The sequence below is a fragment of the Haliaeetus leucocephalus genome, unplaced genomic scaffold, assembly GCF_000737465.1.
Source record: "Haliaeetus leucocephalus isolate CR32 unplaced genomic scaffold, Haliaeetus_leucocephalus-4.0 Scaffold139, whole genome shotgun sequence".
Classification (NCBI taxonomy): Eukaryota; Metazoa; Chordata; class Aves; order Accipitriformes; family Accipitridae; genus Haliaeetus; species Haliaeetus leucocephalus.
This window is the reverse complement of record NW_010972575.1, coordinates 162294-181353: the sequence shown is the minus strand read 5'-3', so window position 1 is coordinate 181353 and position 19060 is coordinate 162294. Positions and strand designations below refer to the sequence as shown.

At 38.2% G+C, this 19060-nt stretch overlaps 1 protein-coding gene across 1 annotated transcript in view; it reads left to right on the top strand.

Annotated features, from left to right (window-relative positions):
• PLGRKT (plasminogen receptor, C-terminal lysine transmembrane protein) overlaps positions 1–12451 on the top strand; it is a 28019-nt gene extending 15568 nt beyond the window's left edge. Inside the window, exons 2-4 of the mRNA XM_010586040.1 lie at positions 6331–6461; positions 7464–7573; positions 12330–12451. Of these exons, the coding sequence (XP_010584342.1) occupies positions 6331–6461; positions 7464–7573; positions 12330–12451 (363 nt within the window). The remainder of the gene's footprint in view (positions 1–6330; positions 6462–7463; positions 7574–12329) is intronic.
• Positions 12452–19060: the final 6609 nt, after the last annotated feature.

The following is a 19060-nucleotide window of genomic DNA, read 5'->3' as shown; positions in this document are numbered from 1 at the left end:
GTAAAGGGGGAGAATCACCTCCCTCAACCTGCTGGCCACACTTCTTTTGATGCAGCCCAGAATGCAACTGGCTTTCTGGGCTGCAAGGGCACATCAGAGAAATTGTGTTTAATACACATGGACAATGAGGAGAGAGCATTTTGCACTGGCTCTGCTTTCCATTTCTGTTGAGCCTTTGTACGCCACCTTGAATCCCATTTGTTTTGCTTTGTGCATCAGCTTAATACAAAATGCAAGTAGCATCTGTTTCTTCCTACAGCATGTGAACATGAAATGGGAAGGCAGAAAGAGAGAGAGAAAACAAGCTGAGAGCCTAAAGTATCAGAAATTTCCAGTCTATCTGCCAGTGCTGATGTGGCTTGTAATCCAGAGAGGACTGTTTATTTTTTTGCAAGTTGTCAAAGTTGATTAAATTATTTCAGATGAGAATTTTCTCTCACTGGATTTTAATCAATGAAATGATGGTATAAATGCTCTTTTCTGTGGTTTGACATCATTGTGACAGTCTGAAGAATAATCAATAGAAATGATAAGGGTAGTTACCACTGACTAGTTCATTAGCATTATCAGTTTCATAGTAACTGACCTTTTCCCTCTCTGCCTCACTTCTCTTCATCTGTCATGTTTCATTTTGTCAGATTGATTTCCTTTTACTATAGCAGCTGGTATGTGGCAGACTTCAAATGCTAATCAGCCCTTACAGTTTCTCACACGGTGTTGAGAAACTACTAGCTGTATTTAAAGAAAAATGGGAAAGTTATTTCTAATTGGGTCCTCCTGACAGTGTTATAAAATAGAAAATGTTACTTGCTACTAGTACCCATTTTATTTTGAAATACTAAACTCGAATTTTAAAATTACACAATCAATATTTATTACCAGTAAAGAAGTTACTACTATCTTTTGAGGGAATCTGTTCATTATGGAATTAAACTCACAGAAATTTATATAGGTTATTTTTAATTATGATATTAGCTGTACTTGTATATGTGTCTCTAAAACATGCTCTGATTGTTGCAGGATGCGATTTCTTAACAGGAATAGAAAAGCATGCTTTGATGTGTACCCACACATCTACATCACAGCTTCAGTTCTTTTGTGCCATGCACAGCAACCTGGCTGGGAGAATTACAGCATCACCCTTCTTCCCATGGTAAATCTGCACCTGAGACTACCTATTGTTTTTATGCAAGCATAGTCATGTTAAATAGTTCATATTGAAGTTTTTATGGCTATATAGGTTCATAGAATGGTTTGGGTTTGAAGGGACCTTAAAGATCATCTAGTCCCAGCCCCCCTGCCATGGGCAGGGAAACCTTCCGCCAGACCAGCTTGCTCAAAGCCCCATCCAACCTGGCCTGGAACACTTCCAGGGATGGGGCATCCACAGCTTCTCTGGCCAGCCTGTTGCAGTGCCTCACAACCCTCACAGTGAAGAACTTCTTCCTTACATCTAATCTAAATCTACCCTCTTTCAGTTTAAGCTGTTACCCCTTGTCCTATCACTACATGTCCTTGTAAAAAGTCCCTCCCCATCTTTCCTGTAGGCCCCCTTTAGGTCCTGGAAGGCTGCTGTAAGGTCTCCCCCCAGAGCCTTCTCTTCTCCAGGCTGAAAAATCCCAACTCTCTCAGCCTGTCTTCATAGGAGAGGTGTTCTGGCCCTCTGATCATTTTCATGGCCCTTCTCTGGACTCACTCGAGCAGGTCCCTGTCTTTATGTTGGGGGCCCCAGAGCTGAATGCAGTACTCCAGGTGGGGTCTCACCAGAGCTGAGTAGAGGGGGAAGATACAGATGGGAGGATTATGTATTTAAAATGAAATAGAATTTATTCCATAAGACATGGCACTTGGATTGTGAACTGTTGTTCACCTGATGTGTATGATGTACACCTGTGGCTTGTTTCCTGAATAACCAATTCTTCCCATCAGTGAGATTATTCTAAGTAAACTACAGCATACCCATGCTAAGTTTGAATGATACACTTTTTTTTAATCTTATCACCTATAAAGTTCTACGTATGAAGTTATGGTTTTCAGTAAAATGAATACCTACTGTTCTTCAGTTGTGCTTCTGATCTGCCATAATGGGAGAAGAAGTAATCTGAAACATCATTGCAAAGTAAGGCCCAAGGGAGTAGGCCTCGGCCTGGCCTTTGTCGTAAAATCTGCAGGTTAATAGGTCAAAAGCCTTCTCCACCCTTTCACTACCCCAGTGTGGCTGGCATTTTCAATAGAACACATGTGGAGGAAAATAAGACACAATTACTAAGAAATTAACAGCTCAAAATGGGATATTGATTTGAACTGCAGTCAAACATGATTTGGTTTTCTATCTTTCATCTAATTTGGAGTCATCTTTTGTGGTGGACTCCTAAGTCTTTCCCTACATAGATCTGCTTTCAAATCCTGACTTGCTTAAGGTTAATGTAATCTGAATGCAATAGTTTCGCCTTATGATCTACCAGTAGTTGTTTGCCAGTGTAAAGTCAATGTACCTGGGTATACTGGTCATTCAAAACTGTCAGAACTCAAGATGCTCAGTTCAGATTGGCATGTTAAATGGGTTAGCACAAGGATATTGCCCCTGAATTTTTTGAAATTTTGAAAGATTGAGGTGCATAGGAGTTGCTTGAGTGCCCATGTAGGTGCTTAATTTTGCAACTTAGAGCATCCGAAGTTCATTTAAATGCATATACTCTTTTTATTGTCAAACATTGCGTATAAACCTATTTAGCTGATCAGGTGTTGGGTCTGGACATATTAAAGCAGTCTTTGTTGACACAGGGTAGGTAGGTGCCCTGCCTTATGTCTGCTCTGTCAGAGTCTGCCAGATGGGTGTTCCCTGTCATGCTGAACACGTGTTGTTGGAGCCCACACGTGGAATGTGACGGCAGCATTGCCCCATGTCATTCAGCAGCGCAGTAGCTATGTTGCTCTCTGAAAAGAGCTCAGGCATACTCCAAACTGTTTTTTCTACTATTATTCCAGTAAGTTTAAGTTGTGTGATGAAACAGTATATTCTGAGACAATTTTGTCCTTAATTGTTGCCCAGTTTTCCCTTTCCTTAAGGAAAGCTTGAAATTCAGCGAAGTCACTGTGGAATTGCCCTGGAACACTGACTAAATCTCTTCATTATGCAGATTCCCATTGCAGTCCTACGGCTACAGCACTATAGTCTTTTGTTCTGGCAAGATGAAACTATGCCAAGTGACAAAGCTGATCTTGGAAATGGAAAGCAAGAATGAAGATTTTTTCAGAATAAAGGATGACAGAGCAAAGGGCATTTCTGGCATTTGGGAGAGGTATTCCTGGGTTTGGCATAAAATAGCATAGGTTCAGAGAGATTTTGGAGCACATTTAGTGATGTTTGTGTGTTATTATTAGATTTTCCCCATATAACAGGACAAAATAAAAATATATTTAAAACAAAACTTCTTCAGCAGTAATGTAGATTACTTAGCATCCCTGTAAATATCTCAGTGCTTTCTTGGTGCTACCTTGTAAGTTTATGGACAAAATAGATCTTGTACAGTAAACTGTTCATTGTAACATCATGCAACTTCAGTAATAGCAAGAATTAAATAATTAATTTAGCTAAATGTCACTAGATCTACTTTTTACTGCCTTCTGTGCATCAAGATTCCTCTGAAACCTTTTTTTTGGCTGGCTATGCCACATTTCTCCATGTACACATAAAATGCTCATCTCTAAGATTCATCAGTCTAAAACTTCCCTCCAACACATCTTTTTAAAAAAAAGTAATTTAAATACATTATTCTGTTTCATCTAGGTAAGATTTTACACCCACATTGAAGAAGTTTGCTCAAAGGAAAGGAATTATGAGCATTTTTCTGTCTGTTTTTTCCCCTCGCCTTATTTTGGATGGTGTACCATGTAGAAAGTTGAGGGTTGTTTTTTTTTAAGTGGGGAAAAAAATCCTTCTGGTTAGAAAAGAATATGAAATATTGTTTGATTATGTTATCTAGCTGCTGTTTATAATATACAGAACAAGTTGTTTTGATTTATATTAAGTTATTTATATAAATTACTGGTAGATACACATGAAAGTATCCTTGGGCTTCTGAAATTTGATATGACAGGCTCCTACAGAAAGATGTTTGTTTGACCTTAGTGTCTGTGACTTCAGTATCTTTCTCCTTCAGTACTTGGGTTTTAAAGAGCTATCAAAAAGCTATCAACTTGTGTGAGGGGTTTTTTGTTTTGTTTTTATAGAAATCATGTTAGGACTCTTTAGTTTATGTTTGTAGATTTAAACTTACAGCTTTCTTTTTATTCCATGCTTACTTCTTTCTACACTCTGTGCATATTGAACTGTTTTTCTTCTTCTCCATTAAGTTTCTTTTTAGCAAGACCTATATTTCATGAGTATATCCCTGTCCCACTTCCTCCCCCTGTGCTTACTTCTTCAAATTGGAGCTCATTTAGGGTAATACTGTGCATCTTGGAAGCATAGGCTCCTTATCTGTGCTGACAGGTGAACAAAGGATCCCTTAATAATTTTCACATGTGTGCAAACTACTCACATAAGCAAATTGAAGGGGAAAATAGAGGTCATTAAATTGATATTACGTGTCATTATTTTCTCTTGTCACCTTAACCCTCAGCAATTTACCAGGCTTAGGATATTGGGGACCACAATGGAGCTAATTAAGGGGCAGTGTGCTTGTTTACTTTAGAATTTCCAAGTGTCTCATAGGTGACAAAATCTAATTATTTTGATATTTTATTAAGTGGTTTGTCAGCCATTATATAATTACTTCTTCTGAAAAAAGCAATCTGAAAATTATGGATATCAGGAAGGTAGAGCCTGTTGATATTTTTTGTGAGAACAACAATTGCAATAAAAGTCTTGAGGAAAGAGAAACAGATGAAACAGTATTGTGAGACTACCGTGAATGTTGTTTTTCCTACTGTGTACAATTATATGTAATTAGATCTGTCCTTTTTTTATTATGCTGTCTAAAAAATTAATTCTACCTATCTAGGTGCTGAATGAGATGGTAAATAAGATAGCAAGATCAACATAGTCTGACGAAATAATTAGTAACAATTTAACAGAAACTGTTCTGTTCAGGCTAAATCAATAGTAATGGAGATGAATAAATGGGTAGAAACCTTAAGTAATTACAAATCCTTTAAATTATTCTTGAATTAGAAAGCAGGAGAAAAGAACAGATTTAATTACTTTTATAGGTGCATGAGAAGAGAACTTTCTGAATTCGCTCTTTGTTCTTTCTTTTCTACAATATGCTTTTTTAGCCAGCTGGTATTCTGTTTCCTGTATCTTGTTGGACTTCTTATGCAACTTGGTTAGCGAGGCTAGACATACCAACTCAGGTATTCTGTTTTTCCCCAAAAATGAGTTACAAACAGTAATGGGAAGAAGCAGACTTCTTATTTTGTTAACTAATTTCTGTACTCTGGTTTCAGTCTGCTTATTTTTGGCACAATTCTTATTTTTTGCATCACTCTAAGGAGGAAAGACCATTGTTCTTTTTGGTGTTCCGTACACTAGAGGAGAACTTTTAAGAAATACTAAATTTACCTTTATTTAATGGAAATATGCCAGTATGTTTAGATGAGGCATGTAATTTAAAAAAAATAATCTAATAGTCTGGTTTTTTATTCTTATGCACAATAGAATGTTCTACTTTGACTGCATATACTGTCTAGATTGTACTTTTTGCACTGTTGTTTTTAGTTATAATAGTATTTTCTCATGGACTTTTGATATGTATTCCAGTTGCTTTAAAAGATCTGATATCTTCCCCGTCTTTTTTCTATATTTGTAAACTATAGTGTTTCAGAAGAGTTACTGGCTTTATGATGCATCACAAAGAAGAGAAATCCTCAAAGGGCAAAGAGGTGTCAAGACTGACTGTAAAGATACTATCAGCTAAATTAAAATCAAGCAGAATAAGTTGCAAAACAACTAGGCAGTACCCTTTGAATCACCATGGAAATGCAAAGGTCAGAGAACCTTAACCTAGGGAGTGCTGCTGAGACTTGGGGAGCTCTCAAAACCTAACACTGGTATTTTGTTTTTCTTGACCTTGAGAAGCATCATTAGAAATATTCTGCATTAAAGCATTTGCTAATTGACCTAAATGATTTCTTGGTATAAACTATTCTGAGTTATTACTGAAGACAACCATTCTGAATCAAAAGCTATGAATAACTGAAATAAAAGAACAAAAAAGAAACCTTCTTGCTTAGTGTTTTGGATTTATAGACTAATGAGAGATTGACTCAGTCTTTAAAATAAAAAATGGATGACTTAATTTTGTTTAACCTCTCTCCCTTCTTTAGCTGGAAAGGCAACTACTGATGCAGAACCAGATGAGAGAGAGACAAACAGCCATGCAGATTGCTTGGACACGGGAATTTCTCAAATATTTTGGGACATTTTTTGGACTTGCTGCTGTAGGTTTAACAGCTGGGTATGAAGTTTATTTCCTAATAGAAAATATAAATATATTACATTTATATTTCTATATTGCTGGATCTTCCTTTTGCACTATAAGAGGTAGTTATTTTTATCCAGTAACTGCTCAGAGGTTAATCAAATGACAGAGTGACTCTGATGTCTGTCTGCTTCCAGTTGTGTTTTGGTTACGTCTGTACTACAGACTTACATAAAAGCAGAGACATGTAAGCTGACAATAAAGTGATACAGCTGAGTATCGTTGTACCAAAAGTTCAGTGTAAAATAAAAGTTGTGTGTGGAACAGGAGGAATTGTTTAAAAGCCATGCTATTTTCCTGTCTGTATTGTGATTTAATAAACTATTAATGAGCAACAAATCCCCCATCATCTGGGTTTTTTAATATGTCAGTGAACAAGTGGACATATTCTGAAATGTGTTCACTTAAAATTTGAATCAAGAAACTCACCCAAGGGCAAAAAAACGTGGACAATAAAGCTGTGTTGTATGGGGAAGAACTTGCCTTATAGGATTTTTGTTTGGTAACATGTTTTTCTTGTGCTATAACATGATTAGAGGAAATGCAGGAAATATTTGTGGGTTTATGTACATAGGACAGATTAAATGCATGTTATGCATTATGCATTCTCTGTGGACTCAGATGCATTTGGAACAGAACATAGTATATTGATTGCTACATGTTGCATGTGGCTGGATGGATATATGCATGGGCACGTGCATGCTACACAAGTTAGATAATCCTGGTTTTGTTAGATATATTAAAATATTTTTTTTTAATAACCTTGGGTTGATAGTTGAGCAAGAAGGCAAGCAGAACACGAATGCTTCCGATGAAATTAAGACTTCGACTTGTTCTTCTTTGATTAGAGATTGTAGAAGGATACACAAGTCCTAGACAGTCAAGGTCAACCTAAACTAAGAGTGCTGATGTGCTGAATGTCCTAAATAATCTTATTTTTCCTTCTTTTTTTCTTTTCTCTCTCTTTTTTTTTAACAGAGCAATAAAAAAGAAGAACCCAGGAGTTTTACTGCCAATAGTTCCCCTGAGCTTTATATTTGCCTATCAATATGATATGGGCTATGGAACGCTGTTGCAAAGGATAAAAGGTGTGTGTATATAAGTCTGTCTGCTTCACACATAGAACCAAGCATAATATTTCACATAACCTCTTATCTTTTTAGAAAGGCTGGGAGAAAACTTGCAATAGATTTTCTCTTTTTTTTTTTTTTTGGACAAAAATCTTACTCTTTCATTTCCTTTCTTCTCTGTTACAATCAGATGCTTTCCCAGTCAAGAGTAGTCACTCTACTTTTACAGCCTTTCCTTCCATTTAAGAGTGTTTGTTAATTTCTCCTCTCTTGTTTCAAAAAAATGTGAATTCTAAGGCTATAAATACAGCTGAAGTAATCATTGTGTATTTGGGAGAAATGACAGATCTAGTGATTTCCTTCCATATTCCCCTCTGATGCTGCTGTTTTGGCAAGGGGTAGGGATGATAAAAGCAGATAAAGGGATACAGACAGGAATCATGCCCTTATACCTTCATGACCAAACACAATCCATCAGCTGATCATCTTGCCATGGTGCCCTGCTAAGATGGAAAGAAGAAAGGTGAGTCCCAGAAAGTGGGGTCTTGGCTCATAGTTGCCAGTGGCAGATCTGATTAAGTGATGGGTGTTGAGAATTATGGAGGTGCATTTACGTTAGCTCTGGTTCCTAGTGAAGGAGACATGCTAAGACAGTGTTCACTGTAAGTGAAGACAGCATTGGGCCATGGCTTGTCACCTTCACAAATCATCTTGGGTAACTATCTTGATTTTCCCATCTGCTACTGACACAAACATACTGAAACAAAATTGTTTCAGTGCTTGGTCTTAGCCTCCAGATCTAAGAGCTAGGTTTCCTAACTCTGTGTACTTCATTGAAAATAATAATATATTAATTAGACAAACTCTGAGATATTTTGTGCTGCATACAGGTGCAAATATATTTTGGTGATGCAGCAATGTATATCTGCAAACACTTCCTAAACCATGCTAAATACATTTCTTTGGATTTTAATAGGAAGAGGCAGCTAAGCACAGGGAGAAAAACTGGGTGGCTCTTGGAAATCAGAGTTTTGAAGAGGACATTAGTACATACAATGCAGAAGGAACGCTTGGAATTTAGGATTTGTTAATAATTTTTTTTTAAGAAATTAGGTCTTCTCATTCCAGAATTTTGAAAGAGTGGGCATATTATAATGCAAACCCCACGGCAGGAGTGTGTAATGTGTTTACAGAGGACCCTGTGGTCCTGTATAGGTTGAAGAGGGGCAATGTGGTATCCTATTGCTTTCCAAACAGGAAAAGTCATCTTCATAAGTTCAGATCCACTAGGGCAACTTCAGCAGCATGCAAGGCTTGTGAAAAGGTTTTGGAGAAAAGAAGCTATGGAGCCAAATGGACAATAATATAAAATGAAATATGCCAAACTAACTCTGTCTTTTCCAGGAAAATAATTTCTCTTTTCCAAAAGAAATGTGGTAGATCTACTATAAACTCATGAAAGCATTTAGTGTAGTATCACATGAAGATTAAGTTAGCATGAAGGACATGGAAATTAGTAGACAAGTAAGCATTGGAGTAAAGAGAAGACGTCGAAGGTTTGTGCTTAAAGAGGAAAGCTAGGCTTTAGCAGCATTGTTAGCAATATTCCTCAAGATTTGGTCTGGACTGGCTTTTGTTTTGTATTTGAAATTACAAGTAGGTTATACTAATCAAATCTGTGGATGACAAACTTGATTGGTGTCATCAACAGAGAAGAAATAAACTGTAGTACAAGAACTGATGACCTGAAGAACTGAGATAATAAAATAGGATTCAATTTGATAAGGAGGTCAGTGAGAAGCTAGATGCTAATAGGGATTTCTACCATCAGAACTCACCAGCTGGAAATGATAGAAAAAGGGAAAAACCTGAATGTATTAGCTGGTCACAGAATGAGTATGATCCAGTAGTGTGATGAAATTATGAGAGTCAAGTGATATCTGGAAACTTCAGTTGAGGTTTCCTAGTATCACAGCATGGTTGAGGTTGGAAGGGACCTCTAGAGGTTTTCTGGTCCACTCCCCTTGCTCAAGCAGGATCACCTAGAGCCAATTGCCCAGAGAAATATCAAGATGGCTTTTGAGTGTTTCCAAGGATGGATATTTGACAACCTTAGTACAGATAGGAAGGTACTGATGCAGGAAAACAGTAATACCTTCCTTGGAAATTTATACATAATTTGGATCACTTCTGTATAAGGAATCTAGAGTTACTTAAGAGTTAAAATTATTGGGGAATGCCAAGCTGCCTTTCAAGAGAAAACAAAGTGATTAGTTTGTTTAGCCTTGTAAAAAGACATGAGAGATTTGGGTCTACAGATCCTACTTACAGGATAGGATAAAGGAAAGTAAGAGAAGGAAATTAAACTAATTATTAATTATCAGCACTAGAATAAAAGGAAATGGACTAGCCTGAATGAATCTGGGCTGGAAATCAGGAGAAGTTTTGTAATTACGTGGAAATCAGGTTCAGGAGTTAATTTTTATTTTTGGTTAAAATTAGTTAGTTGAAGAGAATGTTTTGTGACACAATTGACCTGCAGCCACAATGCTTGTTCTTATTACTCAGCTGATCTATGTGTCCACTCCCGTACTACTTTCTCAACCACTTCTCTGCTTGCCCATGTATTCTGTTGGTGCATGCCATGCTTCATCTCTGTGGTGTAATGATGAATGTATATACCACTCCCTTTATTGTTCCCTACTTAACTGGTCTCTTTCCTCCAGGGTATGCCTGTCTTCAGCCTAACAGCCAATTCCCTCTCCAACACTAATCTGCAATTATTTCTGTGCTGCACAATCATCTTTGTATCTGAACCACCTTGATCAAACAGCCCTGCATTTGCTATCCTTCTTTCTTTGGAATCAGTTTATATCCCTGGAAGGTTTCTTTATTCCTCTTTCACCAGGCATTTTGTCTCTGATCTTGCTTACAGTTAATTTTTTCTTCTGTCTCTAGCCTACCTGTCCAAACATTTTCTCATTACTTGCTTATTCTCCCACATTGAAATCGGAGATTTGTTTCCCTGCTTTATAGGTTGGGCTAATTAAAGCAAAAACTGAGGACATAGTGGTAAATAGCTGGTTTGAGTTCTGCTTGTGCTGTTGAAAAGCCGTAAGTGTGCCAGGACCATGTATCAGAACTGAATCTTGTGGGGATGGCAGGGTTACAGAACAGCCCTCAGGTGCACTATCTTTCCTGAATGGCTGAGGACACTTAGAATCAGTCATGGATCTGCTGTCTAAGTTTTTGGCCTTGCTGTTCTGCTTTTCCTCCCAGTTCAGGTACATATTGCTGGTGTTTTTCAGACAAATGATGAGAGGAGGGGAGGGATTATATAGCCAGGCTCCCAACTGCACAGAACTTCTCCACTAAGCAATGAAACTCCGGCTACCTTTTCCAAAATTTAGATAGCTCACTCCTTGTATCCTGAGCCATGAGAGAAGGATGGTGACTGAGCAATCTGCTCTAGTGCGTGTGAGTCACAGGCAAAGAGACTTGAATATCTATAACATCTGTCACCTAAGATCTCTTGCTATTCCATAATCAGATGCTATATGCAACTGACTGACATTGTGTTATTACCAGTTACTGGAAGTGGTAACCAGTGTCATCCTGTTGGATATTACTGGTGTGTGGAGATCCCAAGCACCATAATACTACCAAAACTGCAGTGGAGATTTCAGCATTCAGACCTGTTTTAAAGAATGACCATAATCTCGACTGCATTACAATATTCATTCAGGTTTATTGCACATAAATGCAGCTTCATATAACTGCCCTAATGATCATCAAGTTAGGAGTTAAGGCATAGGTAAACAAGACTGTTTGTATTCTACCCAATGGCATCAGCCAAAACAAACACATTCTTTGCCTAATCTTCATCCTTTCTTATATCACAATCAGACCACCACAACTTACTTATGTATGATGTTCAATCTGTATCTTTGTTTTTTGGATTCCCTGTCCTAGATGTTTTCATTCCAGCGTTACCCAAAGTATTCTGCACCCTACAACTTCTCCCCGCTATGTTGTTAAGACTGCATGTTTAGGTAACTGTCTTAGCAAATCTTTTTGTGAGCAGTATGCTTTGACCAATCCTGCTTCAGGTCCTGTGCTACCCACTTTCTGCCTGTAGCCTGACATCTTTTAGCCTACGCCCGAGACAAGAAGAAAAATTGTGCCCAAATATGGCACATCTAGGATACTGTGTACAGGGAATTTACTTGTTAAAGCTTATGTATGCTTTTATGTGTATGCCTGATCTACCGTCTTCTCAGACTCCTAATTGGCAAAATACAGTATGGGGTTGGTACAAAGTATGTGGTGATGCTAAGTCCTGGCTGTATCTCATGCCTCCATTCCAAAGCATATGTATAATAAATCTCTAAATGAAACATTACTATAACTCAGTGTAGTTTTTAGAGAAAGGGGCTAACAGAAATGGCAACAACAATAGCACAATTGACTATTTTGGCTGAAGTTCTTTCAGATGCAGTCTGAGGCAGATATTCAGTTCAGACCAAACACTTCTATATGCAGTTATCCCACCAGTCCAAAATTCCTTAAAGACAACTTTAATGCTACATTGGCATCACCTTCTTTGTGAAATACATAGCTGTGACCTGGTATTTTGTTGTTCCGGCCCAAACAAGAATAGTGAAATCAGTTTCAGGGGTTTGGGGGTTGTTGTTTGGGTTTGGGTTTTTTTTACTTCCTTTCCTTTCTCACAGTAAGGGTAAGGAAATTTATTTAATTTATTTTTTTTTTAAAGGTGAAGCAGAGAACATATTGGACACACAGAGCACTTTGCTACAATTGCCGAAAGGACCGCTCACTTATGAAGACCTGGAGAAGATCAGAAAATCACAGAGCAAGTTCTTCATAGAAAAATAGGAAGACTGTATTAAAGCTTAATATCCAAAATGTGATTCTAATACTGGGTTTGGACATAAATGAATCATTAAATTTTGAGAAAATTATGAGCTTTTATAAAATCAAAATATAATTAATTTTCTTAAATCAGTACATTCTAAAGCAATAATTTTCATATTGTATGTATCTCTTGAAAATATCCATTTTTGCTGTAGTATATTTTTCTTGTTTAGAACGAAATACTGAATTTCCACTGTCTATTTAGAGTCTGAAAATAACTTTCACCTGTAATAAAAATGTCTGGTACTGACCAAACTCACTATAACAACAACAACAAAAAAGTTAATTGGTAGTTACAAATTTGTATAAATATGGTCATAATTTTCAAATATACTTTAGGATGCACAGCTGAATCTGAAGTCAGGAATAGACAGTCAACTTCTCTGAAGAATATAACACTTTTTATTTGCTGTTCTTTAGGCAGTAAACTCACCATCTCTGCTTCAAATTCTGGAATAAACAGCTTTCATCAGAAGTAGGTTCAGAAGCAAATACGTCACTTGCTAACTGTGTGTTTTACTCTTAGGAAAAACTGCATTAAAGTATGAGCAGAGATAATTTCTCAAAAAGAGAAGACAAATTATGTAGCTATTTCCTGAACCTTTTTCATGCTTGTTTAACATTCTGAAACTCAGGATAATTTGTTTACATAAAACCAGAGTTTCACTACTAAGATGAATATTAACTTTGGCTAACAGCAAGCAAAATTATTAATGTATGTTTTTGTAATGGGTAGATCCAAGGGGCCTTACAAGTACTGAAAAACTGAGGGATTTTTTGCATGCCTTTACTCTAGCATGGTCTATACTGAGGATATAATTTTAGTATATTTTAGTGTTCTGATGTTACACTTGAAAAAAAAAAGCATCTTTCTGTATTGGAAATTTTGTTTAAAAACAGATTATTTTGTGTTTTGGATGGAAACTCTTCTAACATTAGTCTAATTGTGGAATGAAAACCAAATGCTCAAAAAGCATCCAATACTGAATTAAGCCTAAGTCTGTATTTACAATTTGTTGAGTTAAAAATTAAATTTCAGCTGGAGATAATGCCCCAAATCTGGTTTTGAAGATTACTTGACTAAAATTAGAATATTATTACACAAAGAAAGGTGAATATATAATAAAACAAAAGCTCCTCAACACAGAAGACATTAATAGCGCAGTTTCCATAGCTGTGTAAGATTGATTTCTGAAAGTTCATTCACTTCTGCATTCAATCACTTCTGTAATTGGTTCTGTCACCTGCATGTAACAACGCATACAATCTGTAACAGATTTCAAATGTGATACATTTTAATGTGCAGAGTGATAAAATGGGTTATAATAGCATGTTTGGTTATAATAGTTTGGTCTACACTTTGGCTGTTTAGGATTTACAGCAGTGATTTTAATTGTCTTGGAAGGTGTGCCTCAACTCGGCCTATGGTGCTACCCATGTCCTCTGAGCTCACAAAATGCAGCCCAAGACCACCTCACTTTTTCTGCCTCTCCTATTAGATAATCCGTCACCACTTGCTGCTACGTTATGTACTATTCTTAGGATGTATGCATCCCTGTTTATTTGTTTTGCTTTGAATAACAGATCATCTACTACCTTTCCTCCAAGTTCTGAAGTCCACCTTGCTTTAATTTTGAAGAAGTTGTAACAGCCTTTTGTGTTTTGATCTGTCATCTAATGATACTCTTTCTTCCAAGAAAGAAAAACAATCCAGCTTGTTTTGGTATTTGTATGTCTCCACTTGTGCCTTTTAACCTACCTTTTAATCCTATGAAAGACTTTTTTACAAGAGAGCAGTTTTAGTAGTCCATACAGCAGTTTTACTTACAAATCCTAGAAAATTAGGAAATACCCTAATCCTTTCCACTGTGAATTAGGAATTAATATCTGTGTGTTTGGAATAGATTGCTGGCTGTAGTGTTGGCTTAAAAGGTGGTGTTAAACGAAGCAAGCAGGCTAAGCAAAATAACAACCCAGATGATAGCAGTTTTAGGAGATAACAGGATAGCTATTTATTACTCCATCCTAGCTAAATTTGAATTTTTTTTCTTGCAAAAGTTAAACTTAGATCAATAGTGTTAATCCATTGCAAGACTCCACACGAAAAAGTGATGGAAATGGAGCAAGTTTAATTCAGTGTTACACAGTGAGTATCAATCAGTGAAAGTTATCAAATCTATAAGGGAAAAGCAACAGGCTGTAAGTAGGACAGTCTAATGCCAAACCCAGAAACTGATTTAAACAGGCTGCATAGAATGTGCCAATGATTTGAAGAACTTAAGGGTTAGTAACCTTTACTGCCTTTATTTTTTACTATTAGCTTTGCTTTTTTCTTGATAAATAAAGGCTTTTGTTTTGAAGATGCTCATTCTTTGTTACAGAGTATTAATCAAAATACTTGCATGTGTCAAGCCCAGTCATATCTGTCACAGAGATATCGAGCTACAGAGTGGTTGAACTGTGTGATTTCCTTTAGAGAACAATGAAAGAAAGCAGGAAAACTTACCTTTGACGGGTTCTACTTCAGGCAATAGGTGTTTACAGCACAAGTTGCCCGTAATCATCATACCAGTTGTACTCATAGAAATAAATAAATAAAACACCTAAAACATCCTGCTCCCTTCTGTCATTGGTGCTCAACTGGCTTCAGCTGTAAAACTTACTTTAATATGTCACAGAAACTGTCTTCGTTTTCATGAATCACTGGGGAGGAGAAGGAGAATAACTGCAGGGGGAGCTTGTTCTGACCTGAGGGCACTACTCTTACTACCTTAATCCTGTTGGTTTTTCTGGTCATAATGTCTGACAGCCATGTCTCCTGAATCAGTGTCACTTGGAGCAGGATTCTTCCAGGAAAGTGAGAAGTCAGTCATGATTAGGATGTCAAAATTAAACTCTCTATGTTCTCATTATGGATATGTCTCATTTAGAATCCAACAAAGTGCACGCTACTTCTGAGCCACAACTGCCTGCCTGACGCTTACCTTATTAATCTGGTTTTGATAGGATACATGAGTATTGTTGAGAAACAAGCAAACTCACTTATGGGTAGTCCAGTTTGGGCCCCTTCCTTCATTCCTTGGATGAATGATTTAACTTTCCTGAACCCTTCCTTACGATAGGGAAAGTTGACTCTTGCAGCCCCCTTCCTAAATGTTTTGAAGTTATTTTATGACTATGACTGCATATCACTGCTTTTAAAAGTAGAAGGAGAAAGCACTTATGTGGACATATGCAAATGAGATCATTTCTGCATTATTATTTAATTGGTTAATCGGTCTTGGAATTCATTATATAAAAATGCTTGGAATTCATTTTTTTAACTATTAGCTTTCTTAAAGGTGAACTGCATTCTAAAACCCACAATCATCCGATGAAGATAGCTGGATAACACTGATACTTAGTCACCAATCACATGCATGCAGTGGTATTTCACATTTCCTGCACAATCCTGTCTGGTACTGAGCAAACTTAAGAAATATTTTAAATTCATGTTTGGGCAGCTTTCAAAAACTAAGTAGTTCTTGCAGCAGTGAATTGCATGAATTTGAAGTGAAGTCTCTGAAAAAGACTAAGGAAGTCTGCATTTCTTTCCTACCTCTGAACTTCTGTGTAGATTGTCTGACATTTAACATGTGAATAAGCCTTTCATTCAAGGTATTCAAGGTTATCAAGGTATTGTTAAAAGGCATCTTCTTTATTTAGCCACCTGTTTTCATGAAACATCCTCTACCTTCTATACACTTTGATTGCTGTTGGCCAACAGATTCAAAATTTAGTGCAAGGGAGAGAAGTGGTACAATCATCTTTACCTTATTTTAGGAGACTAAAAAATACAAAATAGTTGCATTGAGACAGTATGCTGCGTGTACCTATCTTGATCCTACAGATCACAAATGGAATTTAATTTCTTTGCTCTGCTGTTGTCTGTTCTTTGTAATACAAACAGTAAGAAGGTGGATAGTTACTTCAGAATTGTTGTATTTAAATTATTTATTTTCTTCTGCATGTATTGTTTTGAATAGAAGTAGTTGTTCTAGCTACGATGAACAGATAAACAAACCTAGCCTCTGACTTGATTTAAACTGATGGCAAATTACTGAGAGATTGCCAGTTAGGCTTTTCTGTATAAAATCCTGTATGGTTTAAAGTTATATGACTAACATAGTAAGTTTCTTTACAACCTGCTACTCAAATCACAGTATAGTTGAAAGCCCTAGATGCAAAGGCAATGTTACTAAAATACGGCTGGAGGAAAAATATGGAGCAATACAACCTACTAGTGAAACTGCATTAAGCATAGTAACATTAAGCAATGTCAGACTACTGCCAGCTCATTCAGATACGATCCTTAATAAAACTCATTAAGTCGCTGCCTGTTGTTGCAGTCTTTAATCCTAGCAAGAGAACGTTCGTAGCCAATGCTTTTCAACAAGAAGAGTGATGAAGAGGGCTGCAGTGTGGGCTCCCCTGAGGAATTATGAATGTCTTGAAGACATTTCCTTCAAGGCCTCTGACAACTTGTGCTCTATCACCCACCAACAAGCACAACGGAAAGCACAGAAAGTATTGTCTTTCACATTTAGTAGCCCTGATGAAGAAGCAGGTGAGGTCAGAAAAACTGGTTTGAACTATTTGTTTTCTGGTCTCTTGAGCGCTCGCATTTAGCAGCTGTAGTCAGAGGTTACGTGCTTCAGACAGTTGCAAAAATGAGGTTCTTCTTACAAAAAAAACCTAAAGGTGGCCATCATAATGCCTGCCTTTGCTTAGGGAAGAGTTAGATGTGGTGCCACAATAAGTGATGGTCCAGTTAAATGTGAAACTGAAGCATGTGGAGAGTCAGGAGTTTTCCAGCTAGACTGACAAATCAGCCTGCTATTGGGGGACATCTCTCAAAATTCCCTGGTAAAAACTCTGAGAAAAACGTATCTGACATTTTGCTGCTTCCAAAATTTTGGATCCATCTTGGTGGATCCAAGACTGGATTCAATATTGGGCATCAAAGTAGGGTATAAAATAAATTATATTAGTTTACAAGCTAAGTCCGTCAGTCACCAGGTCAGTCACTGCCTGACTCAGCAGGCACCTTCCTTATTACCCTGAAAGTCCTGGTAGTGCTCTTGCACATGACTACAGCTCTCCAGTCACTGAAAACAATTCCCTTGTCTAGAAGACTACTTGCAGTCCACGAATAAGTTCACCTGATGTGATGGGTATTTGCAGACATGTGTTGTCCACGTCACCAACAAGACCAAGCTGGTGCTCTCTTTAAATGCAAGTTTTGATTACCCCTGCACAGCTTGTCTGTAACAGAATAGCAGTTAAGACTTTGAGGGAGAAACAGATTGAGGTTTTGTTCTTCAGGAATTTCAGATTGGCAGCCTCCACTTCTGCAGACTGCATCCTAGTAAACAGCCTGGACGGTAGTTACGTGTCTACTGTTGAAGCGGTACCACTGTCTAAAACATTTAAGACTGGACCAAAAAGAAAGTCCAAGTATAGACAACTTTGCAGGTTGCTCACTATTCCAGCACTCCACAGCCTCTTTCTAGATCCAGCTCAGCATAAAACACCCAAGTCCTCCTTGAGAAGGTGACTGGAGTCTCTGTCAGCACAGGTGAATTGTTCACCTTTGTACACTAAGCTGTGGATGCCTGTCTTCAGGCGCTCTCCTTCTAGATTGAGTTTTGAGGGTTTTTCTCTATATACTAGCAGTACTCAAGGGATAGGAAGGATAACCCTCAAGCAAAAGGATCTACAGACAAGAGCTTCATTGTATTTTTAGAGAGATGAACTTTTCTGGCTTTCCACAGCATGACTGTTTATAAAAGGGGACAGCAGCCACTTCTTGTCCTATTGTGCAGGGAAAAAAAACCCAAAGCAAAGTTTACTTTCACAGGGCGCATGGTTCTGCTTGGTGAATCCCAAGAACGCTGCCCTTGTCACCAAGAGCCTGCTGGGGGCTGCTGGGGCAACACACAGGCACGGAGCTCCACGTCTGCAGGACACACGTGTCAGAGCCGAGGCGTCTCTGATGCTTGGGTGCCTATGGCTGCCACTGGACGTGGGTCTCAAGAATTACAAACTTGAGGAGAAATTCAGGCTTTTAAATCCCGCCTCAAGCATCCACGGCTTAAGTAGTTCTGTGGAAGCGCGTTTATTCTACTTTACTTGCTTCTGCCTTTCTGCTTCAGCCAGCATTTTTAGGATGTAGGAGTAGTTATGCAGATTCTAGGCCTGCAAGGAGGAGAGGAGCAGAAGTTTTTCAGACCTTTAAGAGTCATTTGAGAGGGCATCGGCAACCGGTGCTTGACCACACACAGGAAAAGCTGGGACGAGACGGAGCGCCCGGCGGGGGCGGATGGAGCCTGTCTCCGGGTCGCTGGGGTGCCGGGAGCCCGAGGAGGGAGGCCGAAGGCGGGGTGCATCTTCACCGAGGCGTGAGGAGCGGCGGCAGCAAGCAAGGGGCAGAAAGAGGAGGGAGTCCTCCCCGAGGGCGCCTCGACGCCGCTGGCAGGCAGAGGGACCGCCCGCCGAGGGAGCTGCCGGCGGCACCGGGGCGGGGAGCCG